Source organism: Cataglyphis hispanica, chromosome 14 (assembly GCF_021464435.1).
Source record: "Cataglyphis hispanica isolate Lineage 1 chromosome 14, ULB_Chis1_1.0, whole genome shotgun sequence".
Classification (NCBI taxonomy): Eukaryota; Metazoa; Arthropoda; class Insecta; order Hymenoptera; family Formicidae; genus Cataglyphis; species Cataglyphis hispanica.
In genome coordinates, this window is record NC_065967.1 from 3,095,393 (window position 1) to 3,116,436 (window position 21,044).

Sequence of the window (21,044 nt, forward strand, 5' to 3'; positions counted from 1 at the left end):
TATATTCTTTTTCAACTAGAAATGCTAATTATTTTTTTTTAGAATTAGGTTCCAAAACAGTGTCAAATTTCTTCTTCGAGGAAAATTTTACTTGATGGCCGGCCTAAAACCATTTAGAGAAGCTCAAAAAAGTTTCGAAACGGCCATTGAGTAAAATTTTCTTCGGCGAGAAAATTTTGCACCGTTTTGGAACCTAGTCTAGTTTAATAATTGTAAGAAAAATGTTTCTTTTTAATGTTTATAATTATACCTAAGATAGATGCAAATTTTTCTCAAATTCGTGAAAAAAAATGTTATGATTTATATTGCACATACCTTGCGTTCCTGCAATTACGCAGGTCTGATCACGAATGTCTGCCGCCAACTGTGTCATAATGGCGCCATCTATCGCGACAAGTCAAAATGACAAAAGTAGACATGAAAATTGAACTGATTATATAAATAAATTGGTAAATTTGATTAGTGACGCCATATTGTTGACGTCTTTCCGAGCGTATTAACAATATGGCGTACTTAAGCCCCTATTTATAATTTGTTTTCCTTTCTACTTGTTTTTTATACACCCATAATAATAACCGGTAACCTATAATATATGATTAACATTTGAATTTTGCGTATTAATTTGCAATTCTCGATTAGTATAGTGCCATTAACATAAAATAAACGCGTAGTTCTTACAAGAAGAGACTCGTGATGGTTGAAGAATCGGAACAGGTGAGTTTCAAAATTCACGTAGATCGCTGTATTCATTCTCGTATAATTTTGAATGTCATCCTGAAATAGTTGCCACCGATTGACGTGAAGGAACCCCTGGACCTCATAAAATTGAGCCTGGAGGAGCGGATTTACGTAAAAATGAGGAACGAAAGAGAGCTCCGAGGAAAATTACACGTAAAAAACTTGATTGCTTTGTAATTGTTTCAATAGTTTGTTGTATTTTTTTTATATACAGTGGATTTAATTTATTTCAAAATATTACAAATCAACGTCGAAATTAAACCAAAATACTAAAAATCATTTTTTACTTTTTAATCATAATTTCAGGCTTTTGATCAGCATTTGAACATGGTGCTAGGTGATGTGGAGGAAATCATAAACATAGTGGAAATTGATGAAGAAACATATGAGGAAATCTATCGTCAGAAAAAGAGGACTATTCAAATGCTATTCGTGCGTGGCGATGGTGTAATCCTGGTATCTCCGCCTACATAAGATTACTATAATGCTGATCCGATATCTCTCTCTCATAAAACTATAAATACTATGAATACTTTTGTATCTAATGTGTAATCTAAAATGAAATCTTACATTATTAATGTTCAAATAATTTACATCAAACTGAGCAGGCAATTTTGTATGCTTGAAAAATATTTTGCAGTCGATTACAGTGTGATTGTGGTATTTCATAATATAATTACATGTATATTATAAGGTTTTGTAGGTATAATCCAATTGGATGGATGTAATAAAATGTATTCTTGTAATGTATGGTACATGTGTAAAAAAAAGGAAAATTAGTTACATTGTGTGTTGCTATATAAGATGATGTACAATTGTGACATCTTTTGTCAAGATTTATTCGGACAACTTGGTAGAAGCATGTAGTTTTGAGATTCCACTGCCGATAACATGAGGACGCAAAGTAGCGGCATTTCTCTCAACCGGCAACCTTGTGATTTGCACCGTGAGGTCCTCGATTCTCTGATCTTTCAGCCTCATTATGTTTTCCAGGTGCGAGATTTTTTGCTGTAATGTGGAGATCATATCGTTTTTTTCGTGTAGCTCTTGTTTTAGGCGAATAAAAATGTGTCGAGGAACACTTTTGTTTGCTACTTCATCGGGATTTAGCACAGACTTCACCATTTCTAAATTGCGCATACATGGAATAATCCAATTAAATTATTACAAGTGAAAGAATTCAAAGAAATTGAAAAAAAGGATAATTAAAAAATAATTTATTATTATAATTAAATAGAGACACCTTCACTGTCCTCATGACCGGAGTACAAAGATTCTCTGTCGGCGTTACTGTCTTTCAAAATTTTGGATCGTAGATCGGTGAGAACTTTCTCAATAATGCCTGGTTGCGAACTGGCCAGTTGATTAATTGTTTCTTTTCCCAATCTCATGTCAAGTTTTGACATTACTTTGCGATTAAGTGTGCACCAATTATCGATCTTCCTCGCAACGCTATTACCGGCGACGTAATTGTGTACATCCACATATTTAGGATAATAACGTTTCAGTAGCTCTGCCATTAACACTAAAATTGAATTGTCTCGTGATTATTTTTTTCTTTTTGATAATGTCATTGTAAAAGTCATATTATTTCTAAAAATTATTAGTTGTTCAAGGTTTCATAAAGGATCGACGGACAGATTTAGATAAAAAGAAGACTGATGCGTCCTTTACCACCATCGGAAAAATCTCTGGCTATATTTTTTTTAGGTCTGGAAAACTTGATTTGGTCGATCCAGTCATAGATCTCGTCGAGATGATCACCGATTTCCGAATTTGCGGTCATGTTTATTGTGATTAGTGATCACGCACTAAGGAATGTGCGAGAATCATGAAAGAATACGAAAGAGAGAGAGAAAAAAAGAACTGTTTTGTATATCAGAAATTTGTAAACGCGGTTGACATTTTGTTCCTATCAAACACCGAGCGAATTCGCTTAATGTTCGCTCGAGCCTAGCTTCAAGTTTATTCGAATCAAATAACAGAGGTCAAAAGTAGAATTCTAGATAATTTAGGATTCTAATCAAAAGCAATTACAATTTATAAAATATTGAATAAGAATAAGTCTTAAATTTAGATTTTCATTCATGAAATTTTCGAAAATATTGAATGAATTGCATTACTCATAAATATTTGTCATCGTTTTGTTCGCACTTTTTAATATGATAAAACATTTTTATATATAATAATTGTTATTAATTATTTTCCTTATAAAATGTTAATAAAAATAACGCGATTTCTAATTGAAATTTTTTCTCATTTTTGAAAATACAGAGCTTAAAAGAAAGTTGCAGGTGTAATGCAATTGCGTCACTCCTGCCCCTTTCTTATCGTGTCAATGACTGAGGTCGAAAACATGAGCACTGACACGCGTGCGTTTTGTGCGGTCCTTTCCTTTTACGCACGTATACACATACACATACGCATTCACATGCCTCGCATTCGCATGACACATGCGTATGTGTCGAGTGTTTATAGAAAAGAGGCGCACGCTTCGCATCCCTCCGGAGTCGCTTCAAGATCTTTGAGTTTCTCGCCGCTTCACTTAGGTCACTCAGTGGCACGTAGCTCTCGTGACGAGTCAGAAGCGAAGCATCGAGTGATTAACAAAAGTGATTTACTCGGAAAAAAGAACATTTACAATAATGTAAATTGAGGGGAAAATATTACTAGTAAGAAATTACAGAAAATATTGAAAAACAATAATAAATTATCAGTCGCGCAATCTTTGTCGTTAAAATCTGCGAATATTTTTGAAAAGAATCTTCAAAGACATATCGTCGATACAATGGCTGTGGAAAATAATTCTAACGGTGAGTAATGATCTTTTTTGTCAATTTTTGAGATTAGAATTTAGATTAATAGATAAGATTAGATAAAATAAGATTCAGATAAGATTAGATTCTCCAAAAATATATAATTCAAAATATTATTAAAAACAAGATAGATAATAAAAAATATTGTTATAAAAAAGTATATAGATAAGATAATAAAAAAGTATAACTAATTTATCTCAGAAAATATATATATGCTATATATAATTCTTTTTTGTTATTACTTTTTATATTATTTAACATTTTTTTATTAATATTTCTCAAACAACTACATATAGATCATTGCACAATTTCATTACTTAAAAATATAAAAAACAACTTTAGCTTCAAAAATTTTTTCCGCGACCTTGGCGCGTCCTCTATACTCTGGATCGATTTCTTCGAGAGAAATGTCAGGAATTTTAATTAATTTTCTCATAAATTGATTTGCGGCACCTATCATGTGCATCGCGTCATATATCGTTTTAATGATGCAACGCTATGCAAGTGCTGACAAATTGCTTATTATTCAACATACAAAATTTCGCGCTCACTGTCGATAATGTAAAGATTTACTGAATACAATTAAATGCGGAATTCAAATATTGTAAAAATTAATTGAAAATGTAATATTACGATATGTATTAGAATGACATTTCACTCGAAGTGGCGGCCCATATGTTAGCTCGCTTCTTGCGAACGTAAATGCGTTCTGGTTCTTAAAATAATCTTTTAGATACGCCTTCGTAGGCAAATCGATTTCATGTTAGACCAGATAGAAAAATAATCTGCAAAACTGGAAAATTTCGTTCGCGATACGATTAGAAAACTGATTCTCAAAGTTCGTTTCTTTGCTGCAAATAAAATTATGTGTATCAGCTCAAGCAATATCAGAATCAAGCCACATGTTTTAATTCTGATGTAATATTTAAAAAAAAAATTAAACGGCCTAATTATTTCAAATAGGCAATAAATGTCCCGTGCAATTTATCATGAATTAAGAAATTATTGTGTATATACATAAATTAAATAATATATTTCTCTCTGAAAAAAACAATATATATATATATATATATATATATATATATATATATATATATATATATATTAGTATTATTGTTATTTATATTTAGCTGCAAGAAAAAATGGTTCATTATTTCCGATTCGATATCTGATGGCCATAATGGGATCTATCGGTCTCGCCATTCTTTATGGTTTTAAAGTCAATGCCAGCGTAGCGATCGTCGCTATGGTGAATCATACTGCTGTCAAATTATCTACGTCGCATAATTTAGAAACTGATGACAATACTACGACAGTAAGCGCGGATGGATGCCAGTTTGACGATGCCTCAAATGTTACAAAGATTACAGGCGAGGTGTGACAATATTTTATATAAAAACAAAAATTGATGCAAGCGCGTGTGCAATTCTCATACTCTAGAATCTACAATAAAAAGCTTGGTATTTCAATAAAAAAAAAGAAACATACCATATTATTATCGCATTTTTTTCAGAATGGTCCATTTGTATGGGATGAACTTATTCAAGGTTTTATTCTATCTTCTTATTTCTGGGGCTACACAGTATCTATGTTGCCGGGTGGAAGACTAGCGGAACTCTGGTCAGCCAAATGGGTAATGAATGGATCGGTCCTTTTAAATGTCGTAGCTTCCATATTATCGCCTATTGCCGCGCGTATTCACTACTCGCTCTTTATAGCAATGAGATTTCTTCAGGGGATCGGCGGGGTCAGTATCAATCTAAATTTATATTAATGGATCAATTCTTAAATATTTGAATACGATTGAGTTTTAAACTATTTTTATTATAGGGTGTATCGTTCCCCGCTATGCATGTTATGATCGCTAAATGGGCGCCGCCGAATGAAAGAAGCGTTATTGCCTCAATTGTGTATGCGGGTAAGACAATTTATTGAAATTTGCAAAATTCCAGCAATATGTTCCAGAATATCTCATATCGTATCATCATCATACGAGATACTTGTAATCATATGGTGAAAATTTTAACGATAGTCAAGTTTCTAATTTGGATTCTAATAAAAATCATAACATATTAGATCATAACACACATCGCAAATTTTAATCTCGAAAAAAGATCAGGCTGATGAAGTTATGCTTTAGGGACGGCACTCGGTACCGTAATTTCCATCTTGTTAACCGGTCTGTTGGCCGCGAATGTTGGTTGGGATTCCATCTTCTATGTGGAAGGCGCGCTTTGTCTTATTTGGTGCGTCGCTTGGTGGCTTATGATAGCAGATTCCCCGGAAAAACAAACGAGGTTCATCAGTGAAACAGAGAGAAACTATATCATTATGTCTTTGGGCGGACATGGCCAGGAGAATGTTCCCAAAACGGTAGAAAATTAATTAATTGTTATATCCAGCAATTTTTTTCTTTTTATCCACTTATACAACTGCAATTTTTGTTGTTAGGTTCCATGGAGGCAAGTGTTTCGGTCCAAACCGTTTATAGCGATTTTGGTCGCTCATTTTTGTAGCAATTTCGGATGGTATATGCTACTTATCGAACTGCCCACATTTATGAATCAAATTTTAAAATACGATATGAGCTCGGTAAAAAAACTGTTTTAAAACTTGACACAACAATGCACGTGATTTAATATATATGATTTCAAGTTCATTTATTCGTTCCTCAGAATGCAGGATTGTCATCCATTCCGTTTTTGTGCATGTGGCTCTTCACTATGATTCTCAGCAAAATATTAGCCATCCTGCAGGAAAAGGGTCTGATCACAGTGACGATATCTAGGAAAATCGGCACGCTTTTTGGTAGGTTTAATATTAAAAATTTAAATTAAAAAAAAATTCAATTTTGAATTAATCAAACAATTTTTTAGACATGAATCTTGCAATGTCTTATATAGCAATCTATTGTGGACTTTTTTCATTGTGTTAAATTGTTAAATTTATATTGTAATAATTATATGTAATTTTATAATTACAATTGCACACAAATTATTGCAGCGTCTCTTGTACCCATGCTCTGCTTGATACAAGTATCATATATCGGGTGCAATCGCATTGGGGCAGTTTTGTTGATGACAATCGGAGTGACTTGTATTGGCGGAATGTATTGCGGCTTCTTGGCAAACCACATAGACATCGCACCCAATTTTGCCGGTAGTTTGGTGGCAATGACAAACTTCATCGCCACTATACCTGGCTTCGTTGTGCCGGTGTTCGTAGGACAATTAACTCACGGAAATGTACGCAAAAATAGAAACAATATCTAAGTTTGAAGAGTAAAAGTGATTATATCTTAATTTTATTTTATTATTTACAGCAAACCATAGAGGCATGGAGAATTGTATTCCTTGTAACGATTATTCTATATGTAATCGAGATATTGGTTTACACTATTTTTGGGAGCGGAAACGAGCAACCCTGGAACAAAATAAAAGCATTTGATGAAGTGAGCGATCAAACATTACCTTTAAGAGAGAATAATGCGAAACATGTTTGGTAAAATTTTACATTATGAATTATATTTTAATTTATAATTATTTATAATTTATAATTAATTATTCGTGTTTCATCGTAAACAATTCTAGAGACATTTATCATATATATATGTATATATACATATATATTTTGTGTTATATTTATGTATAATACAATAAGTTTGCCAATAGTTATTTTATAAATAAGATTAAAATTTATTTAATTATTATAAAATAATATTTATTTGTTATATAATGATTTCTATATAACATTACATCTTGAATTACTTGCACTCACCTTATGTCACTATCGTATCCGCACTATTTTACAAAAATACATGGGACCCCAATTGTTACCAAGTGTAGGAACAACAATGTGTCCATATTTTAATGTAAAATCATGGAATTTGTAAAGGCACCGCAATGGCTTTAATGCTTCGCTCATATCTCTGCTCCAAAAAAGAACATTATTGATATAAACTTGTAATAAAGTGAAATTTATTGTCATATATGCAAAGAATGCTTACTTTACGACCATAATAGAATTGGTATCTTCCCAGGCCTTTTTTAATGCCATACCAACAACACCATCGTTTTGAATAGGACTGAGAGAACAGGTAGAATACACTACTGTTCCACCAACTGATATTATTTTTAAAGCGTTACTGTAACATGAGAATTACCTAATGAAAAAAAACAATGCAAGACAATTGTATGAAAAAAATCGAAGTTTGATTGACTTTCGTACGCACGTTAGAATATCCGCTTGCAGCTCTGGTATTTGTAATCTCTCTCGAATTCTCTGCGATTTAAAAATGTTGTTATCTTCTGAATGTAAGACATGTCTGTCTGTGGTACATGGTACATCCACCAAGATCTGCAGGAGAAAATTAACAAAAGGATATCTAAAAATTCTATTATGAATTTTCTGCCTTTACTACAATATCACCTTGTTATATGTATCTTTGTCATCGATTAATCTCGCGTCTCGCTCCGTCACGTATAATCTGTCTTGCCATTGGCCTATACCAGCTACATACTGGTTTATAACATTGTGGATCCTTTTTACTCTGGATTTAGAAACGTCGTTGGCAACTATCATACCTGGCAGGAGTGTCTGAAGAATACTTAAAGCCTTTCCTCCTGGTGCTGCACACATATCTAATATAACATCGCCCGGCTGCAAATCCAAGGCCAATGTTGGCAATACAGAAGCACCGTCCAAAAGATAATAATCTGCATAACAACATTAAAATGTTCATATTGATAATAAAATTACTCTAGTAAAGACTAACCTAAAACTCCCGTGGATCCTTTCTTTGGAGAAGGAAAATCACTATCATTGTCTTCCTCAAATGTATAAATGTTGAGGTATTGTGGAAACGTCAATATTGCTTCCTTCTCGACGTTTACCGAGAAATCGGCGCCCTCTTTGTAATAACCATAATGTTGTGATTCTAATATCCAGTCATCCATACCTAAAAGATGAAGAATAAACTCACATTAAATTTATACGTATAAAAAAATATTTTCAATTTTTCTAAAATTAATCTTCTATTTGATTATTGGATTTCGGAATATAAATTACCTTTAATTTTCGTGGCTGGTACAAATTCATATAGCCCATTCAAGCCAACATCAGGATGTACAATTCGATTTTCGTCAAACACTATTTCATTTAAATCTGATTCAATAGATTTTATTTCTACAGGCTGTAATGCTCGATTCTCCAGCACTGTATCTTCATCTTTGTTCATTGTACTTAAAGACACAGATGATGATGTATCTGTCTGATAATGTGACTGTATCATTGATACTTGAGCATCAGTAATTGCAGATTCTACCTGCTGACCTCTTGCTTGGTTCTTTTTTCTCTTTTTTTTATTAGATTTGTATGGATTTGCATCAAGGTGTTCCTTATAAGTTTCGTAGATTGTTTTTAAATTCATGGCACCATGGGCCTAGAAATAAAAAATATATATATTTATCTCAGATTTAATATATTAAATAATGGTTTACTATATATATATATATATATATATATATATATATATATATATATATATATATATACACATATATACCTCCAACTCTGATTTTATTCTGTCTATATCGCTAAAGCTATTCACAACAGCCATATATTTATGCGTTTCCATCAATAATGCAGCTCTTATATCTTCCCATGATTTTCCATACACATTACCATAAAACTCATCAAAATGTTTCAGAGCCTTATCCATGGATGTTTTCTTCTTTCTTATCACAGACTAAACAAATGACAGAAAAGAATAAGAATTAAATAAACGTTAGAAGTTGTAAACATTTAAAAAAACTATTTAATTATAAAAATATATAATTAAAATCCATGTACATAAATATGTATGTACGAGAAAAATATAATGACACAACGATATCATAAAAGCTACGAAGCATCGAGCACTTTACCCAATGATCCGGATTATTAGTGTATCTGACAACCTGCATCTTTGCAAACTCGCGAATTGTCAGTCTATTGAACAAACGTGCCATACTTGCGTAGTAAATTTGCGTTTTAATAATCTTATTTAAATCTATGGAAAATTCTCGCTCTGTTATTCTCGAGGTTATGTTCTCGGAATTCTGACGAAGATCGCGGCGTCTTATATTCTATCACTCGCCGTTAGATGGCGCATGTCTCCCTCGCCATCGACCATCGCCGTCCCATAACATTGACTAGTGCTTTTAGATGACGCCATTGGCGCCATATTGGCTCGAAACTATACTCGGCGATGCCGCGTATCTACGCGGGTTTGCGATTCACCGTTAGCGCAGGATGAGCGAGAAAATACAGGAAGAAAAGGGCGTGAATCGCGCGGGGGCACACAGGTAAAGAAGCGAGCGAGCAAGCGAGTCCATGAGAGTTACGGTACTACCTGCACATGTACTACTCGCATCATTTTTGTTTATCTTTTCGATTGCGCGCGCGATGCGTATAGCGTACAACAGGAGCAATTGACGATATATTGTCCATACTATTCGTGTGCGCATTTTCTTTAATTACTCATTACAAGTCACGTTCGATTGCTCCTGTTGCTACAACGTTGAAATTATATGAGACGGTGGATTTGTGATATTCCGTGTTGTCAGCAAATAGAAGGGGGACGAGAGGGAGGATAGGGGGAGGGGTGGGAGGAAAGAGACAAGGTGGTTGTTTCCTGAGGAGCCACCGTACAAGCAAACACTCCGTTTCTAATTCGATCAGGTCATTCACACCTGTGTGTAAGACCCGCGAGACAATTCAATTTCTCAATTGCCATCGTCTTATGACCGCGTCCAAACGCGCACCTAAAGTCTTTCCTTATCAGTATACCTTTGAAAGGCTATAAATAGCGGGAATGACTCGAGTTTCTATTACAGGAACTTTTCCCCCCTTTTCTCTCTCTATCTCTCTCTCTCTCTCTCTCACACACATACACACACACGCTCTCTTCGCTGTTACCTCGCCGTTCCCTCCAAATGGACTTCCATCGTAGGAACGATACTCGTCATGGACGGAGCCAGGAAACCAAACAGGTAGATATACATCATTTCGCCATCAATTGCGCGTTATCATGACGACGACGAGGCAACGAGGAAACGACGTATTTGTCGCGACATGGTTCGCGAGCAAGCGGGGCAAGGAGGGGAAGGAGTCGCGTCGAATGGGGGAGGGCGGGGGGTGAGGAGAGGGCACATCCGAGTCTCCCTCCAGGCGCGGAGGCGGGAGCGCGGCATGTGAAACGTGGCTGTTTCGAAAGTCCCTGCGCGTAGCGAGCGCCTATTTTAGACGCGGGGCGCTTTGTTGAAACACCATCGCGAGATCGAATATTCTTTGTAAGCCGAAAAAAGTTTCGAAATCAGGAGGGGGGGGGGTGGGGGGGATTATAATACAAAAGTATAAGGTAAGGTGACGTAAAAACATATAATTGTACCGTCCACATGATACGAAAATCAATCTCAAATTAAACATATGTAAATGAATAAAGGGGAATAAAGTCGATTACATTCATGCATCGTGGAAAATTCGCGGCTTTACGAGTATCCATACGAAATTATGGGCGATCCCGCGATGGATGATCTCGGACTCAATCTCGCATGACCGAGCCGATAACCCTGTAACCCTTGAAACCTTCGCGCGGCCAACTGTGAAAGTCTCGTACTACTAGGCTAACCTGACGATGAGAGGAACGAAAGGAGAATGTCATTATCTGTCTTTTGAGAGAAGGAAAAACCTCTCTGTATTGTCACCGTACGAGGACACCGCACCCCGTCGACACACGAGACGTGTGACTTCCCTGAAACCTTTCCCCTGCCCCTCTTCCCACCATTTCGATGAGTCTCGACGACCCGAATCGCTCGACGGCGAAGCTGGTTTCGTGGATCTCTTCATGAGAGGCACGTCGTACGCGATTTGTCGAGGGAGAGAGAGACAGGAGGGAGGGCACGGGATGTGACGGGACTCGGGGGGTTTGTAAAGGCAATGCACTGTAAGGAGCTCACGACGACTATACCCTCCCTTTCTCTCTCTCTTTCTCTCTCTCTCTCTCTCTCTTTTTCTGGTTCATGCTCTCACGTTCTCTCCCTCGTCGATCGCGCGTCGCGGCTCTCTGTCTCGCTCTGCGACTCTTCTCCCTCTCAACGCGTTTCTCTCTTTCTCTCTCTCTCTGTCTCTCTCTCTCTCTCTCTCTCTCTCTCTCTTTATCTATCTTTTTCTTCCTCATTCTACGACTTCTCGCCCGTTCCCTCTCGCTTGATCATTACCTCTCCCTCTTTTCTTCTCTGTACTTATCCGTCTATCTTTACCGTCTATCTCCTTTCCCCTTTCCCTGCCCTCCTATCTCTTCCTTTCTCTACCGCCCTTTCGCTCGAGGAGGGCGCAATGGGGCGCGCTCGCTACTTGTGCATCACTCATGAACAACTCGAGCCGATTTTCGATTCGAGGGATCTCGCACTCGAATGTATGATCCAAGCCTTCTTCATTGATTTTACCGCGATTTTAAGATTGAAATTTTATTGAAAAAAAATTCGAGAATTTTTAAAAAATGTTTTTAAACCATTACAAGTCGCTAAAGGCTGAGAAAAGTAATATTTTCATTGCTAGAAGATTATCTCTTCACTTGACGTAACTTTATAATGGAAAATATATGAATCGTTGATTCGCACAATTCAGATCGAGTATGCACGCGGGGCGAGACGTTCGGGGCCAAAGGACTCGGAAGTTACGACATCCGGCACACAAATTCGCTTCCTGTCGATCGCCTGACCTTTGATCTTCGTCCCATAACTGATTCTGCTTCTGATGGCATCTCGTTCGCAATGTAATCTAATCGATCGATGGAAAAAGAAAAACAAAATTATGATAATTTATTAGCAGAAACATGTATGTATATCGTGACAAATTTTTAATGTTTAAAAAATTTAAAAACTGTAAACGAAAGACGTTTTCATAAACATATATTAATTTAAATGAGAGGTGAAAAAATATTGTGAATAAGATTTCTTACAGAGGATATATCGCATTTTGAAATTATTATTCTATTTTTAGTAACGGCATCTGACCAAGTGAATAACGGAATACATATGTAAAACGATAGAAGGGGTTATTCTTTGTGATTCCGAAAGTCAAGACTTTTCACGCTCGGAGCGAAGAGACTTTCCACGTGCCACATCGCTCTTTCAAAAACGTCAACAATAGATGGATTGATTCTTTTGGATCGTCGAGAGAAAAGCTCTCGGCGAAAGGACAGTCTGCTGGATCCCTTATTTACCGTTCGCCGGCCCAATATCCTGGGCACGTCACGTGCGCGTGGAGCCAAGAATGCGTACATATGTACATCGACGTCGTCGAACGCCGTCGTCGGGGTCGTTGAACGAGCAGGGGGGTATTCACGGCGAGGACGACACTAACGACCGCGCTGGAGCGCACCAACCCACTTGTGTCGACCCTGGACACGAGTCACGTGCGTACGTATACGTACAGAGCCGACAATAATACGATCCGGAGGGTGTGACCCGTTCCACATGTCTGACTCTTTTTCTCTCTTTCTCGGTCTCTTGTTCTCTTCGCGCTCATCTATCTCTGTCTTTCTCTGTGATTGTTCAGATTTGAATCATTTTCAATTTAAAGAATATAAATATGTGATAAGATTAAATTTTTGTCACATTAATATTCTTTTATTTATAGAACATATATACGCGTTGTATTTTCAATTATATTTTTTTCTAAATTTAAAATTTAATTCTTGAATGACTATCTCTTTTTTTCCTTTAAATTAAAAATGATTTGTATAAAGAAAGCTTTGTAGTACGAGATGTATTAGCCTTTCGGATATTTATTAACACTTTCAATATACTTTATTCGTACTGATATACGATACACGATTTCAATTAATAATCTTATATTTAACAATCTTTTAAAGTTTAAGATTAGTTAAAAAAAATTGGCTTTTACTTTCTCAAATAATCGGGTGAAGGGAAAAATGATATTTTATTATTTCATTATTAAAACTGATATTTTATTATCAGGCAAAAGAGCAGCACCTTGTTTGATCATTTTTTTTTCGGATAAATACATATATTCCTTGATCGTTCTTCGATTTTCAAATACCCGGAGCTACTTCTCTCGCTTGTCTCTCTGTCTCTTCTCAACGATATATGAGGACGAAAGTAGGTAGGTAGGTAGGTAGGTGGTCAGACGGAAGTCAGTTTAACGGTATCATCCGAGAGAGTACAGTCCGGCTTCGATCCTTGGCGCGTGGAATGGGGTTCAACGAAATTCTGATATCTCTTGTGCAGCATTGCTTATTTTTCTTTGGGATATTTTACATCTGAAAATACAATAATGAAAAGTACCAGTTTGGTACATTTTCGTAATAATTATCGTCAACACTGACGCTAACAAAATTACTGCTGGTCAATTTAATTCACAAGAGAAAAACCAATGAGCCGTCTTCTTTGATAATTAATAATGTATTAACGCTTAGATTCTCATTGGCCTTTATTATTACGATATCAGGAAGCCTGTTGCTCATTATAGTCAACACTCTCGTTATTTATTGTATTTTCCCTTTTTTTTCTTCCATCTTTTATTACTCACTACAGATACTACAGATTAGATCGCAGTAAATGAGCCCGTATTGAGATTCCTTTACAAAAGTTAATCGACTTTCGACGGGGCGATTGCCCTCATCCGGACAGGGTTGCTGGGAACAATAATTCTTGGGAAAGAGGACGTTGACCCTGCGGCGCTCCCACACAGCATTACGTCAGACCATGTCCACTGCGTGTCTACCTTTCATTCCTCTCGGCATTTTACGGGCACTTTGAGCGTAGGGTTGCACCTTGCAAGGTATCATCTCCAATACTTTAACTTTTCCGAGAACAAAAAAATACTTGCCACTTTTACGAGTTTTTTCTATGTACATTTATCTCTCGTTGCTTTCTATCGTCATACTAGAAGGATGCGCATCTCAAGGAAGATTATCTTTATTTTTATCAACGCACTAAAAGTGATAATGGAGATAAAGGCGCGTATTCGTCTCACATACATAGACTCAGATACGGTAACGAGAATCTCAGAAGCGAAAGTTTTTATCGCGCTTTTTTATTTCCAAAAGAATCTTGTCTACATTCATTGAATTTCTTTTGGAAGATATATATAAATTACATGAAAAATGTATTAAATATATATATATATATATATATATATATATATATATATATTAGTTAAATACATGTATAAAAGAGTAAACAAATATTACTTATCACATTATCATAAAGAAAATATATATAGTGAAATTATCATATGTGAGATATATATGTGAGATATACGATTAGGAAATAATTCTAAATTAAATTCGATCACTTTTAATTTTCGTTCTCTCTCTTTCTTCTTTTTAAAAGTATTCACATAATTAACAGATTTCTTGTCTTATTTGGTAAAATCAAAATAACATGGCAGCTGGGACAACCTGTTGCAACCACTCTAAACATTGGGCTACGTAGCGGGTGGACATTTGATTCGTACGAGCGGGAGAAAAGCTGGGCGGGTTGGCTTTATAATGGACTGAAACCGAAAAGAACCGGATGGCGAATAATGAACGCGTGCTCCTTCAGCAAATTTGCGCGAGCGCAATTTGATGAATAGCTGGTGATCTCATAAATTCTGATTTACAAACACATAAAAAATACGATACGATAAATTTCCACAATATAACAAAGAGAAAACTTTTTCAATGTGTTTTCGTCTATAAAATAGATTTAAAAAATTTCTCGAGATAAGTAAAAATCTTTTTTTTACTAATTTGAAAAATTTCTAAATCAAAATTTATGAAAAGATATTCATTGATGATTTATTAATCTGTCGATTTTCTATTTCTGTATAATTTTATATTATATAGTTATATTTTATTGTCATGCTTTCAACCTTGCAATGTAAATGCGCATTGCGGAGATAAACATTCCCAATAGATTCGATTAACCTGGATAATCCTGTAAGCTGGTAATTCTGAGGCGACTTGAGGGTCGCTCTCTTTGAATCAAGATGAAATCGACCAGCATTACCTGTCTACCTGACGTCCCACAGAGGGATGAAAGGAGAAACGGCGCGGGGAAAAGAGAAGAGAAGGGGAATGCGAACAAAGGGCGTATTCACACGTCAAAAGTCACCACAGCGTGACGGTAGGGTGGTCCATGGAGAGAAACCTGTGGGACCTACTTTGGTATTTCAGCGCCACGAGCACTTGTCGCACGGCTGACTGTTTATTCGCCCGCTCTCTTCCGCAACTATTATAGTGTCCGAAACTATTTATATTATGCTATATGTACTATGTCAGTGACATTTGCATTTTTGATGACAGAAAAATTTGATTATTTTTTTTTATAGAGAATAATTTGCTACACGCAAATTATTAAATTCAATAACAAATATTATGTAAATTTAATTTTAAAAATTAAATTTACATATTTGTTATATTATGTAAATTTAATTTTTAAAATTATCTAAATTTAATTTTTTTTAATACATTTGAATTTAATAATATCACATCATTATAATACTTAATTTATACATGTCAGATCAATAAGAGATCTCAATTAAAATTGAGATTGAAATTTTTATGCCTATTACATCATCTAATAATTACGAAATTAAAATATTAGTTTTCTTGTTTCAATTTTCTAGATTTTCTAAATTTTCTTATATATGTTCAATTCATTTTTTCAAGCTCCTAAAAAGTTTAAAAAGAAATATTATATTGGAATTACTTTAGATTTTTTAAATGTTTTGTTTTTAATTAATGAAAAGCTAATATATAATATCGACAAACTGACTTTACACATTTGATTTTATATTTTTTCAGGAATGAGAAAATAATAACACTGTTGCCCCCGTTATTGATCCGCAATGTCTTCTATCATATTCTCGTTTGAAAGCAAAGCCCGGCCGAAAAGTCAATTCGACCTAAGGCGGAGGATTTCGAAATACCGAAAAGGAAGGGCGTTCAAAAGAACGCGTGCGAGAAAAAGTCGACTCGTTAGTAGGTCAACGCCGATGTTATTCCTTCCCTTCGTCAGGATTACGTCACTCGTATGCTTCCCAACTCGAGGCCCGCACGCCAACGCTCATTCGTTAGTGTACGTGAAGATATGATGTGTGTGAGTATACGTTGCGTATGTGTATACGCGTTCGCATCTATTAGATTTAAACACACGTAAGCGTACACGTGTGCGCACACATACGGTGTATCACACTAGTGCGCACTTGATCACCCACCAGTCCACCCACCTAGGAAACTAGGAGTCATTTTAATGCGTCAGATATAGTGATCGAAGAGTTGTTGCCTGAAAGGGGGAATTTTTAATCGCGAACTTTATAATTTTGTTTGGAAACCTTTTACGAAAAAGCATTTATGTTATGTAGTAAATCCTTACTCGAGTTAAATGGCTTGAGTACAGAAAGTTATGTTTAAAAAAAGCAAAATTAAACATAAAAATCAACTTATAATTTTTTTTATATAATTGTCTTCCATTATTTATTCGCAAATTTTTTTTTTGTGTTATTAAATGTAATATTACATAATATTATGTACATCACTTATACGTAATTTAATTTTCGTAACACAAAAATATATTCTGTATTTCAGGTGATTAACGTTTAATATAAAAATTAAAAAGGAAATCAAAAGAGAGGATTTCTCCATGCGCTACTTCGTGATCGGTGAGTTTACGAGGGGTTTACGAGCATGTACGCGACTATCGCGTCAGAGGGAGGAGGCGGGAAGAGAAAAGGCTATGCGGGTCGGGGTCGAGTCATGCATATCGATGCCGGCTTGCATGAATTTTTCATACTCTCCTACGATTTTGAAAGCGGCTCGCTCGCTCATAAATCCATAAGTACGCCACCTGCCCCTAGCCGCGAATAGGTTGCAGAAAAAAAATTGTTAATGTGTAATACTCGTTTTTACAAACTTACTTAAAATTAAATAAACTTAATTATATAATAGTTGAGTTTATATATCAATTAAATAAAAAGATAGAACGTTTAAAAGAATTAAATTTTACGTAATATAATTTTGATTTTTTAAATTTGTTTCAAATAAATTTTAATTTAATAAAAAAATTCACAGAAATGAAATAAAAATTAAAGACAAATTGAGACAAGAATATATAAATTAATTATTTGCAATTTCAGGTGTATATATATATATATATATATATATATATATATATATATATATATATATATAGTATATATATATATATATCAAAAATTGTTCAAAATCGAGAAGAGAATTATTTATTTTTTTTTTTTAAATAAATTCAAGTGAAGTGAAGTTTTAGAGAATCCAGAATCTCTATAAAGCTCACAGCGGGGTTAACACTTGAGAGAAACCGCCTACGTAATATGGTCTCTCCACCGATCGAGTCAATACGGTGTCGTTCATTGATAGTCTCCGATAGAGAAAAAAAAAATGCGCTTGCTCGTGGTGCTCGCACTACGCAAGAGAAAATGGAAAGGAGAATGAAAGGAGACGCTAGCGGAAAAGGTGGAGAACGGATAATAGAGGGGAGAGGAGGGGAGGGAAGGGGGGAGCATCGATAATCGAGAAGGCAAGGGAACAAAACGAGGGAAGTGAGGAGTGAAAGATATTGGTAATCGAGGAATCCGGGAACTCAGAACCGTTCGAACGGTTGCCGTTGCCGCAGACGCAAGGTCGTTGTCCTTGGGGGATCAACGACCCTTCAATGAGAGGGGTGGGGGTATCGCGCGCGCTCGCCTCCCCGACGACGCCGCCGATGTCTGGGCATAAGGGCGTCCCCGGGTTAAGCTGTGTTAGAGTCGGCGGGGTTAGAGCCAGACCAATAGAGCCGCCACAATGGTCTGAGTTAGCGTCTAACCCCGTCTCAGCGATTCTCTTCTTTTCTTACACAGATTCCAAATACGGTAATCAAAATCGAGTTCGTCTCTCGCTAGTTGATTAGTACAGGACCAATACAATGATTTTGATTTTGATTCTATTCAGATGGGGAAAGTAAATAAAATTGAGTCGATATTAGCGTAGTGAATATTGGAAATTTATCGAAAAAAAGTTGTAAATCTTCAATATAAACAGTTTATAAATGTGCAGTTTTTTCTTTTTATTTATTTTTTACGCTTTTAAAAATTAATTATTACTAAAATTCTTTATTCGTAGGAATTTTTTTTTTTTTTTAGTAGTAGAGCTAAGACGCGATTATAATTTACTTGTTAATTTTTTTTTTTTTTTTTTATTTAGAAATCGAGTACTTAAACAAATAAATTTTTATTGAAGATTCAAATTCGATAGATACATATAACAAATGTAAAGAGACATGATTTCGGAGTCATTCTGTAAAGGGTATAACCATCGTTGGATGCGACTGGCCCTTAGATATCGGGAATAAAAATGTGGCCGGTCATGTAGACTAAACAGAGAAGAAATTGGAGAGAGAACAAAAAAGTTAAAAGTTAGTTCAGGGGAATAGAAAGTCCGGGTGGTATGAAGAACCGAAAGAGGGAGATAGAGGAGGGTTGGAAAGTTTTATCTTGGAACAAGAGTGCGGCGCGTAACCACCTGTTGGGGTGGCGGCAACTCGGCTCTTCTCGTGACTATTTATTTTCGGCCGCGAGTTAATTTCGAATATCCTGCGGCGTCCCGGTGGGTTGATAGCGTGCGCTGGAGTGTAGGCCCTTTCGCAGAAAGAGGCAAGGAGAAACATGATGAAGTATACAAATAGCAAGAAGTGCACGCAACACGAAGCACGATATTCGATGTTCCGCAAAAAGTTGCATTACATTTCAGTTTTACTGCTTTTAACGAATTTAGAGAAGGGTTGAAATATCCTAAATAAATATAAATATTAAAATTTAAACATTAGATATATATGAAATTATTAAAAACAGAATATGTAATAATAATGGCACATGTATTTGCAGATGAGGAGGAAATTGTTTGATGTCAGGATGCTGGAGCATAGATAGATTAATATTATCTCGATTCAACTTCATCGATGTACACTAATGTTCTCGATACATCGATACATATTCCAAGTGTGGGAAGCGATTTGCCGGGCGTCCTTTCGCGTTCTCGCCGGAAGGACCTGCTGGTATTACGCTCGATGAAGGTGCGTGAGAGCGCGCAGGACGACGCGAGAAAAGGACGGGTACGGATCCTTGGCTGGACACGAAACGCGAAGCGCAGAGCAGAGCAGGGCAGGCCAGGCCAGGGAGCAATGTCCCTTCGAAGAGTCATCCCCTTCCTCGCTATCGCGCTTACTCGCGACGCAAGGTATGCACGCCGTTACTCGCCTCCACGCGATCTCCCTCTCTTTCTCGCCGCCGTGCTTGTTCGCTTTTTATGGAAGAGTAAGGCGGGAATCTCTTTCCCGAGAGAGTTTCCCGCCGCTTCGACTTGACTTTCCACCCTGTACCTGTTATGCACGTGTATAGCGAGATTTTTGTTGAGTTGCATCAAGAACATGGTAAAGCTCCACAATATTCGATCATTATATTATTACAATTGTAAAAAAGTATAATTACGTTTTTTTTTAAAGGTTTTTACAAATAAAATATAGTTATTATTTTAATATAGTATTATCTACATATAATAATATAAAAGAAATAGATATTTATTTAATTTTTTTGTAATTAATATTTTGATTGTATTTTTTATTGTAAGGATCGTTTCTATAACTGACTTTTTTATTCGGGATAAATTATCCGCGTCGATGATCATTTTGAGTAACGATTACCCGAATTTTATTATTTTGCAAAACGAATAAAAAAAGAGCTGGCACGCCGTTTTCTTTGGCCGCGTCACGGTTTCTCGGAATATCCTTTGCGGTCGATGGGATACGGATATCTGGGTACGAAGCAACGCGTAGCATTTCAAATCTGCCGCAACGCGGCAGCAGAAACGGGGTACCGATATCTATCTCATCCTTTCTATTTGCCTCGACCTCAAAACCCTACGTTGACCTTACAAGGGCCGAGTAGCGCTGGAATTATCGAGTGTTGCCAGCCAGCCAGCTGAGAAAAAGAATATCGTTCACGCCTTTTCGGGGTGTAGCTGGGCCTGATAAGATAGCTGTATATACATACATACACATATATATATATATATATATAACGATGGAGTTTTTGTTTAGAGTAAGAATTGAAATCGATCTCGTAATCTCGAAGGTAATCGAAAGGAATTCGAGACAAAGCTGGATTGTTGTTATCTAAAATATGATAAATTTAAAAAAAAAAATATATATATATATATGTGTGTGTGTGTGTATAGTAATCCAATAAGCACGTGATAAGAAAATACAATGATTAGATCTTTTCTAAGACACGCATTATCAGATTGATTATTTAGGGAGCTGTGTGACTTGATATGCAGATCTTGTGTTTAATTACCTCATACGATTGGTGTCATTGACACTTTCGATTCGAAGAGAATTCAAACAACACTGTAAAAAGGTTAAGACG

The 21,044-nt window shown here is 35.9% G+C and overlaps 5 protein-coding genes and 1 long non-coding RNA gene across 8 annotated transcripts in view; 4 read left to right on the forward strand and 2 right to left on the reverse strand.

Moving 5' to 3' along the window:
- The first annotated feature begins 546 nt into the window (after positions 1-546).
- LOC126854733 (uncharacterized) lies at positions 547-1,486 on the forward strand. The gene is made up of 3 exons (XM_050601738.1): positions 547-714; positions 784-891; positions 1,045-1,486. The coding sequence occupies exons 1-3, from the start codon at positions 694-696 to the stop codon at positions 1,210-1,212; spliced, it is 297 nt and encodes a 98-aa protein (XP_050457695.1). The 5' UTR covers positions 547-693; the 3' UTR covers positions 1,213-1,486.
- A 74-nt stretch (positions 1,487-1,560) lies between these two features.
- LOC126854726 (sperm flagellar protein 1) lies at positions 1,561-5,159 on the reverse strand. Of its 2 annotated transcripts, none has more exons than XM_050601726.1 (3): positions 5,043-5,159; positions 1,982-2,263; positions 1,561-1,865 (listed from the first exon to the last, which is right to left on the reverse strand). In XM_050601726.1, the coding sequence occupies exons 2-3, from the start codon at positions 2,256-2,258 to the stop codon at positions 1,576-1,578; spliced, it is 567 nt and encodes a 188-aa protein (XP_050457683.1). In that variant the 5' UTR covers positions 2,259-2,263; positions 5,043-5,159; the 3' UTR covers positions 1,561-1,575. The 2 variants fall into 2 exon arrangements, with proteins under 2 accessions (XP_050457683.1, XP_050457682.1); XM_050601725.1 differs by lacking the exon at positions 5,043-5,159 and adding an exon at positions 2,413-2,701.
- LOC126854707 (putative inorganic phosphate cotransporter) lies at positions 3,225-7,316 on the forward strand. Its single transcript, XM_050601687.1, has 9 exons — positions 3,225-3,551; positions 4,685-4,929; positions 5,068-5,301; positions 5,385-5,472; positions 5,695-5,927; positions 6,006-6,146; positions 6,230-6,362; positions 6,558-6,799; positions 6,877-7,316. The coding sequence occupies exons 1-9, from the start codon at positions 3,527-3,529 to the stop codon at positions 7,057-7,059; spliced, it is 1,524 nt and encodes a 507-aa protein (XP_050457644.1). The 5' UTR covers positions 3,225-3,526; the 3' UTR covers positions 7,060-7,316.
- Positions 6,828-10,657, reverse strand: LOC126854708 (5-methylcytosine rRNA methyltransferase NSUN4). 2 transcript variants are annotated; one of them, XM_050601689.1, is made up of 9 exons: positions 10,512-10,657; positions 9,118-9,300; positions 8,622-8,994; positions 8,329-8,511; positions 7,983-8,269; positions 7,786-7,910; positions 7,561-7,698; positions 7,332-7,482; positions 6,828-6,977 (listed from the first exon to the last, which is right to left on the reverse strand). In XM_050601689.1, the coding sequence occupies exons 2-8, from the start codon at positions 9,271-9,273 to the stop codon at positions 7,341-7,343; spliced, it is 1,404 nt and encodes a 467-aa protein (XP_050457646.1). In that variant the 5' UTR covers positions 9,274-9,300; positions 10,512-10,657; the 3' UTR covers positions 6,828-6,977; positions 7,332-7,340. The 2 variants fall into 2 exon arrangements, with proteins under 2 accessions (XP_050457646.1, XP_050457645.1); XM_050601688.1 differs by lacking the exon at positions 10,512-10,657 and adding an exon at positions 9,479-9,686.
- LOC126854735 (uncharacterized) lies at positions 9,757-13,280 on the forward strand. Its single transcript, XR_007688147.1, has 4 exons — positions 9,757-9,898; positions 10,430-10,585; positions 12,222-12,431; positions 12,597-13,280. It is a non-coding gene; the product is annotated as an uncharacterized LOC126854735 (long non-coding RNA).
- Positions 13,281-19,532: 6,252 nt separating this feature from the next.
- The window catches only part of LOC126854692 (protein tramtrack, beta isoform-like), a 42,748-nt gene continuing 41,236 nt past the window's right edge, over positions 19,533-21,044 (forward strand). Inside the window, exon 1 of the mRNA XM_050601663.1 lies at positions 19,533-19,857. The gene's annotated coding sequence lies outside the window, so the exon portion shown is untranslated. The remainder of the gene's footprint in view (positions 19,858-21,044) is intronic.

Coding starts and splice junctions, on each gene's coding strand:
- LOC126854707 (XM_050601687.1), top strand. CDS start 3,527: ATGGCTGTGGAAAATAATTCTAACG. Junction 5,302..5,384: donor TTCTTCAGGGGATCGGCGGG/GTCAGTATCAAT, acceptor TTTTTATTATAG/GGTGTATCGTTCCCCGCTAT. Junction 6,363..6,557: donor GAAAATCGGCACGCTTTTTG/GTAGGTTTAATA, acceptor AAATTATTGCAG/CGTCTCTTGTACCCATGCTC.
- LOC126854733 (XM_050601738.1), top strand. CDS start 694: ATGGTTGAAGAATCGGAACAG. Junction 715..783: donor TGGTTGAAGAATCGGAACAG/GTGAGTTTCAAA, acceptor ATCCTGAAATAG/TTGCCACCGATTGACGTGAA. Junction 892..1,044: donor AGCTCCGAGGAAAATTACAC/GTAAAAAACTTG, acceptor TCATAATTTCAG/GCTTTTGATCAGCATTTGAA.
- LOC126854708 (XM_050601688.1), bottom strand. CDS start 9,562: ATGGCACGTTTGTTCAATAGACTGACAATTCGCGAGTTTGCAAAGATG. Junction 7,699..7,785: donor CTGCAAGCGGATATTCTAAC/GTGCGTACGAAA, acceptor CTCATGTTACAG/TAACGCTTTAAAAATAATAT. Junction 7,483..7,560: donor AATTCTATTATGGTCGTAAA/GTAAGCATTCTT, acceptor TTTTTGGAGCAG/AGATATGAGCGAAGCATTAA.
- LOC126854726 (XM_050601725.1), bottom strand. CDS start 2,524: ATGACCGCAAATTCGGAAATCGGTGATCATCTCGACGAGATCTATGAC. Junction 2,264..2,412: donor CAGAGATTTTTCCGATGGTG/GTAAAGGACGCA, acceptor ATTCAATTTTAG/TGTTAATGGCAGAGCTACTG. Junction 1,866..1,981: donor CGGTCATGAGGACAGTGAAG/GTGTCTCTATTT, acceptor TGCGCAATTTAG/AAATGGTGAAGTCTGTGCTA.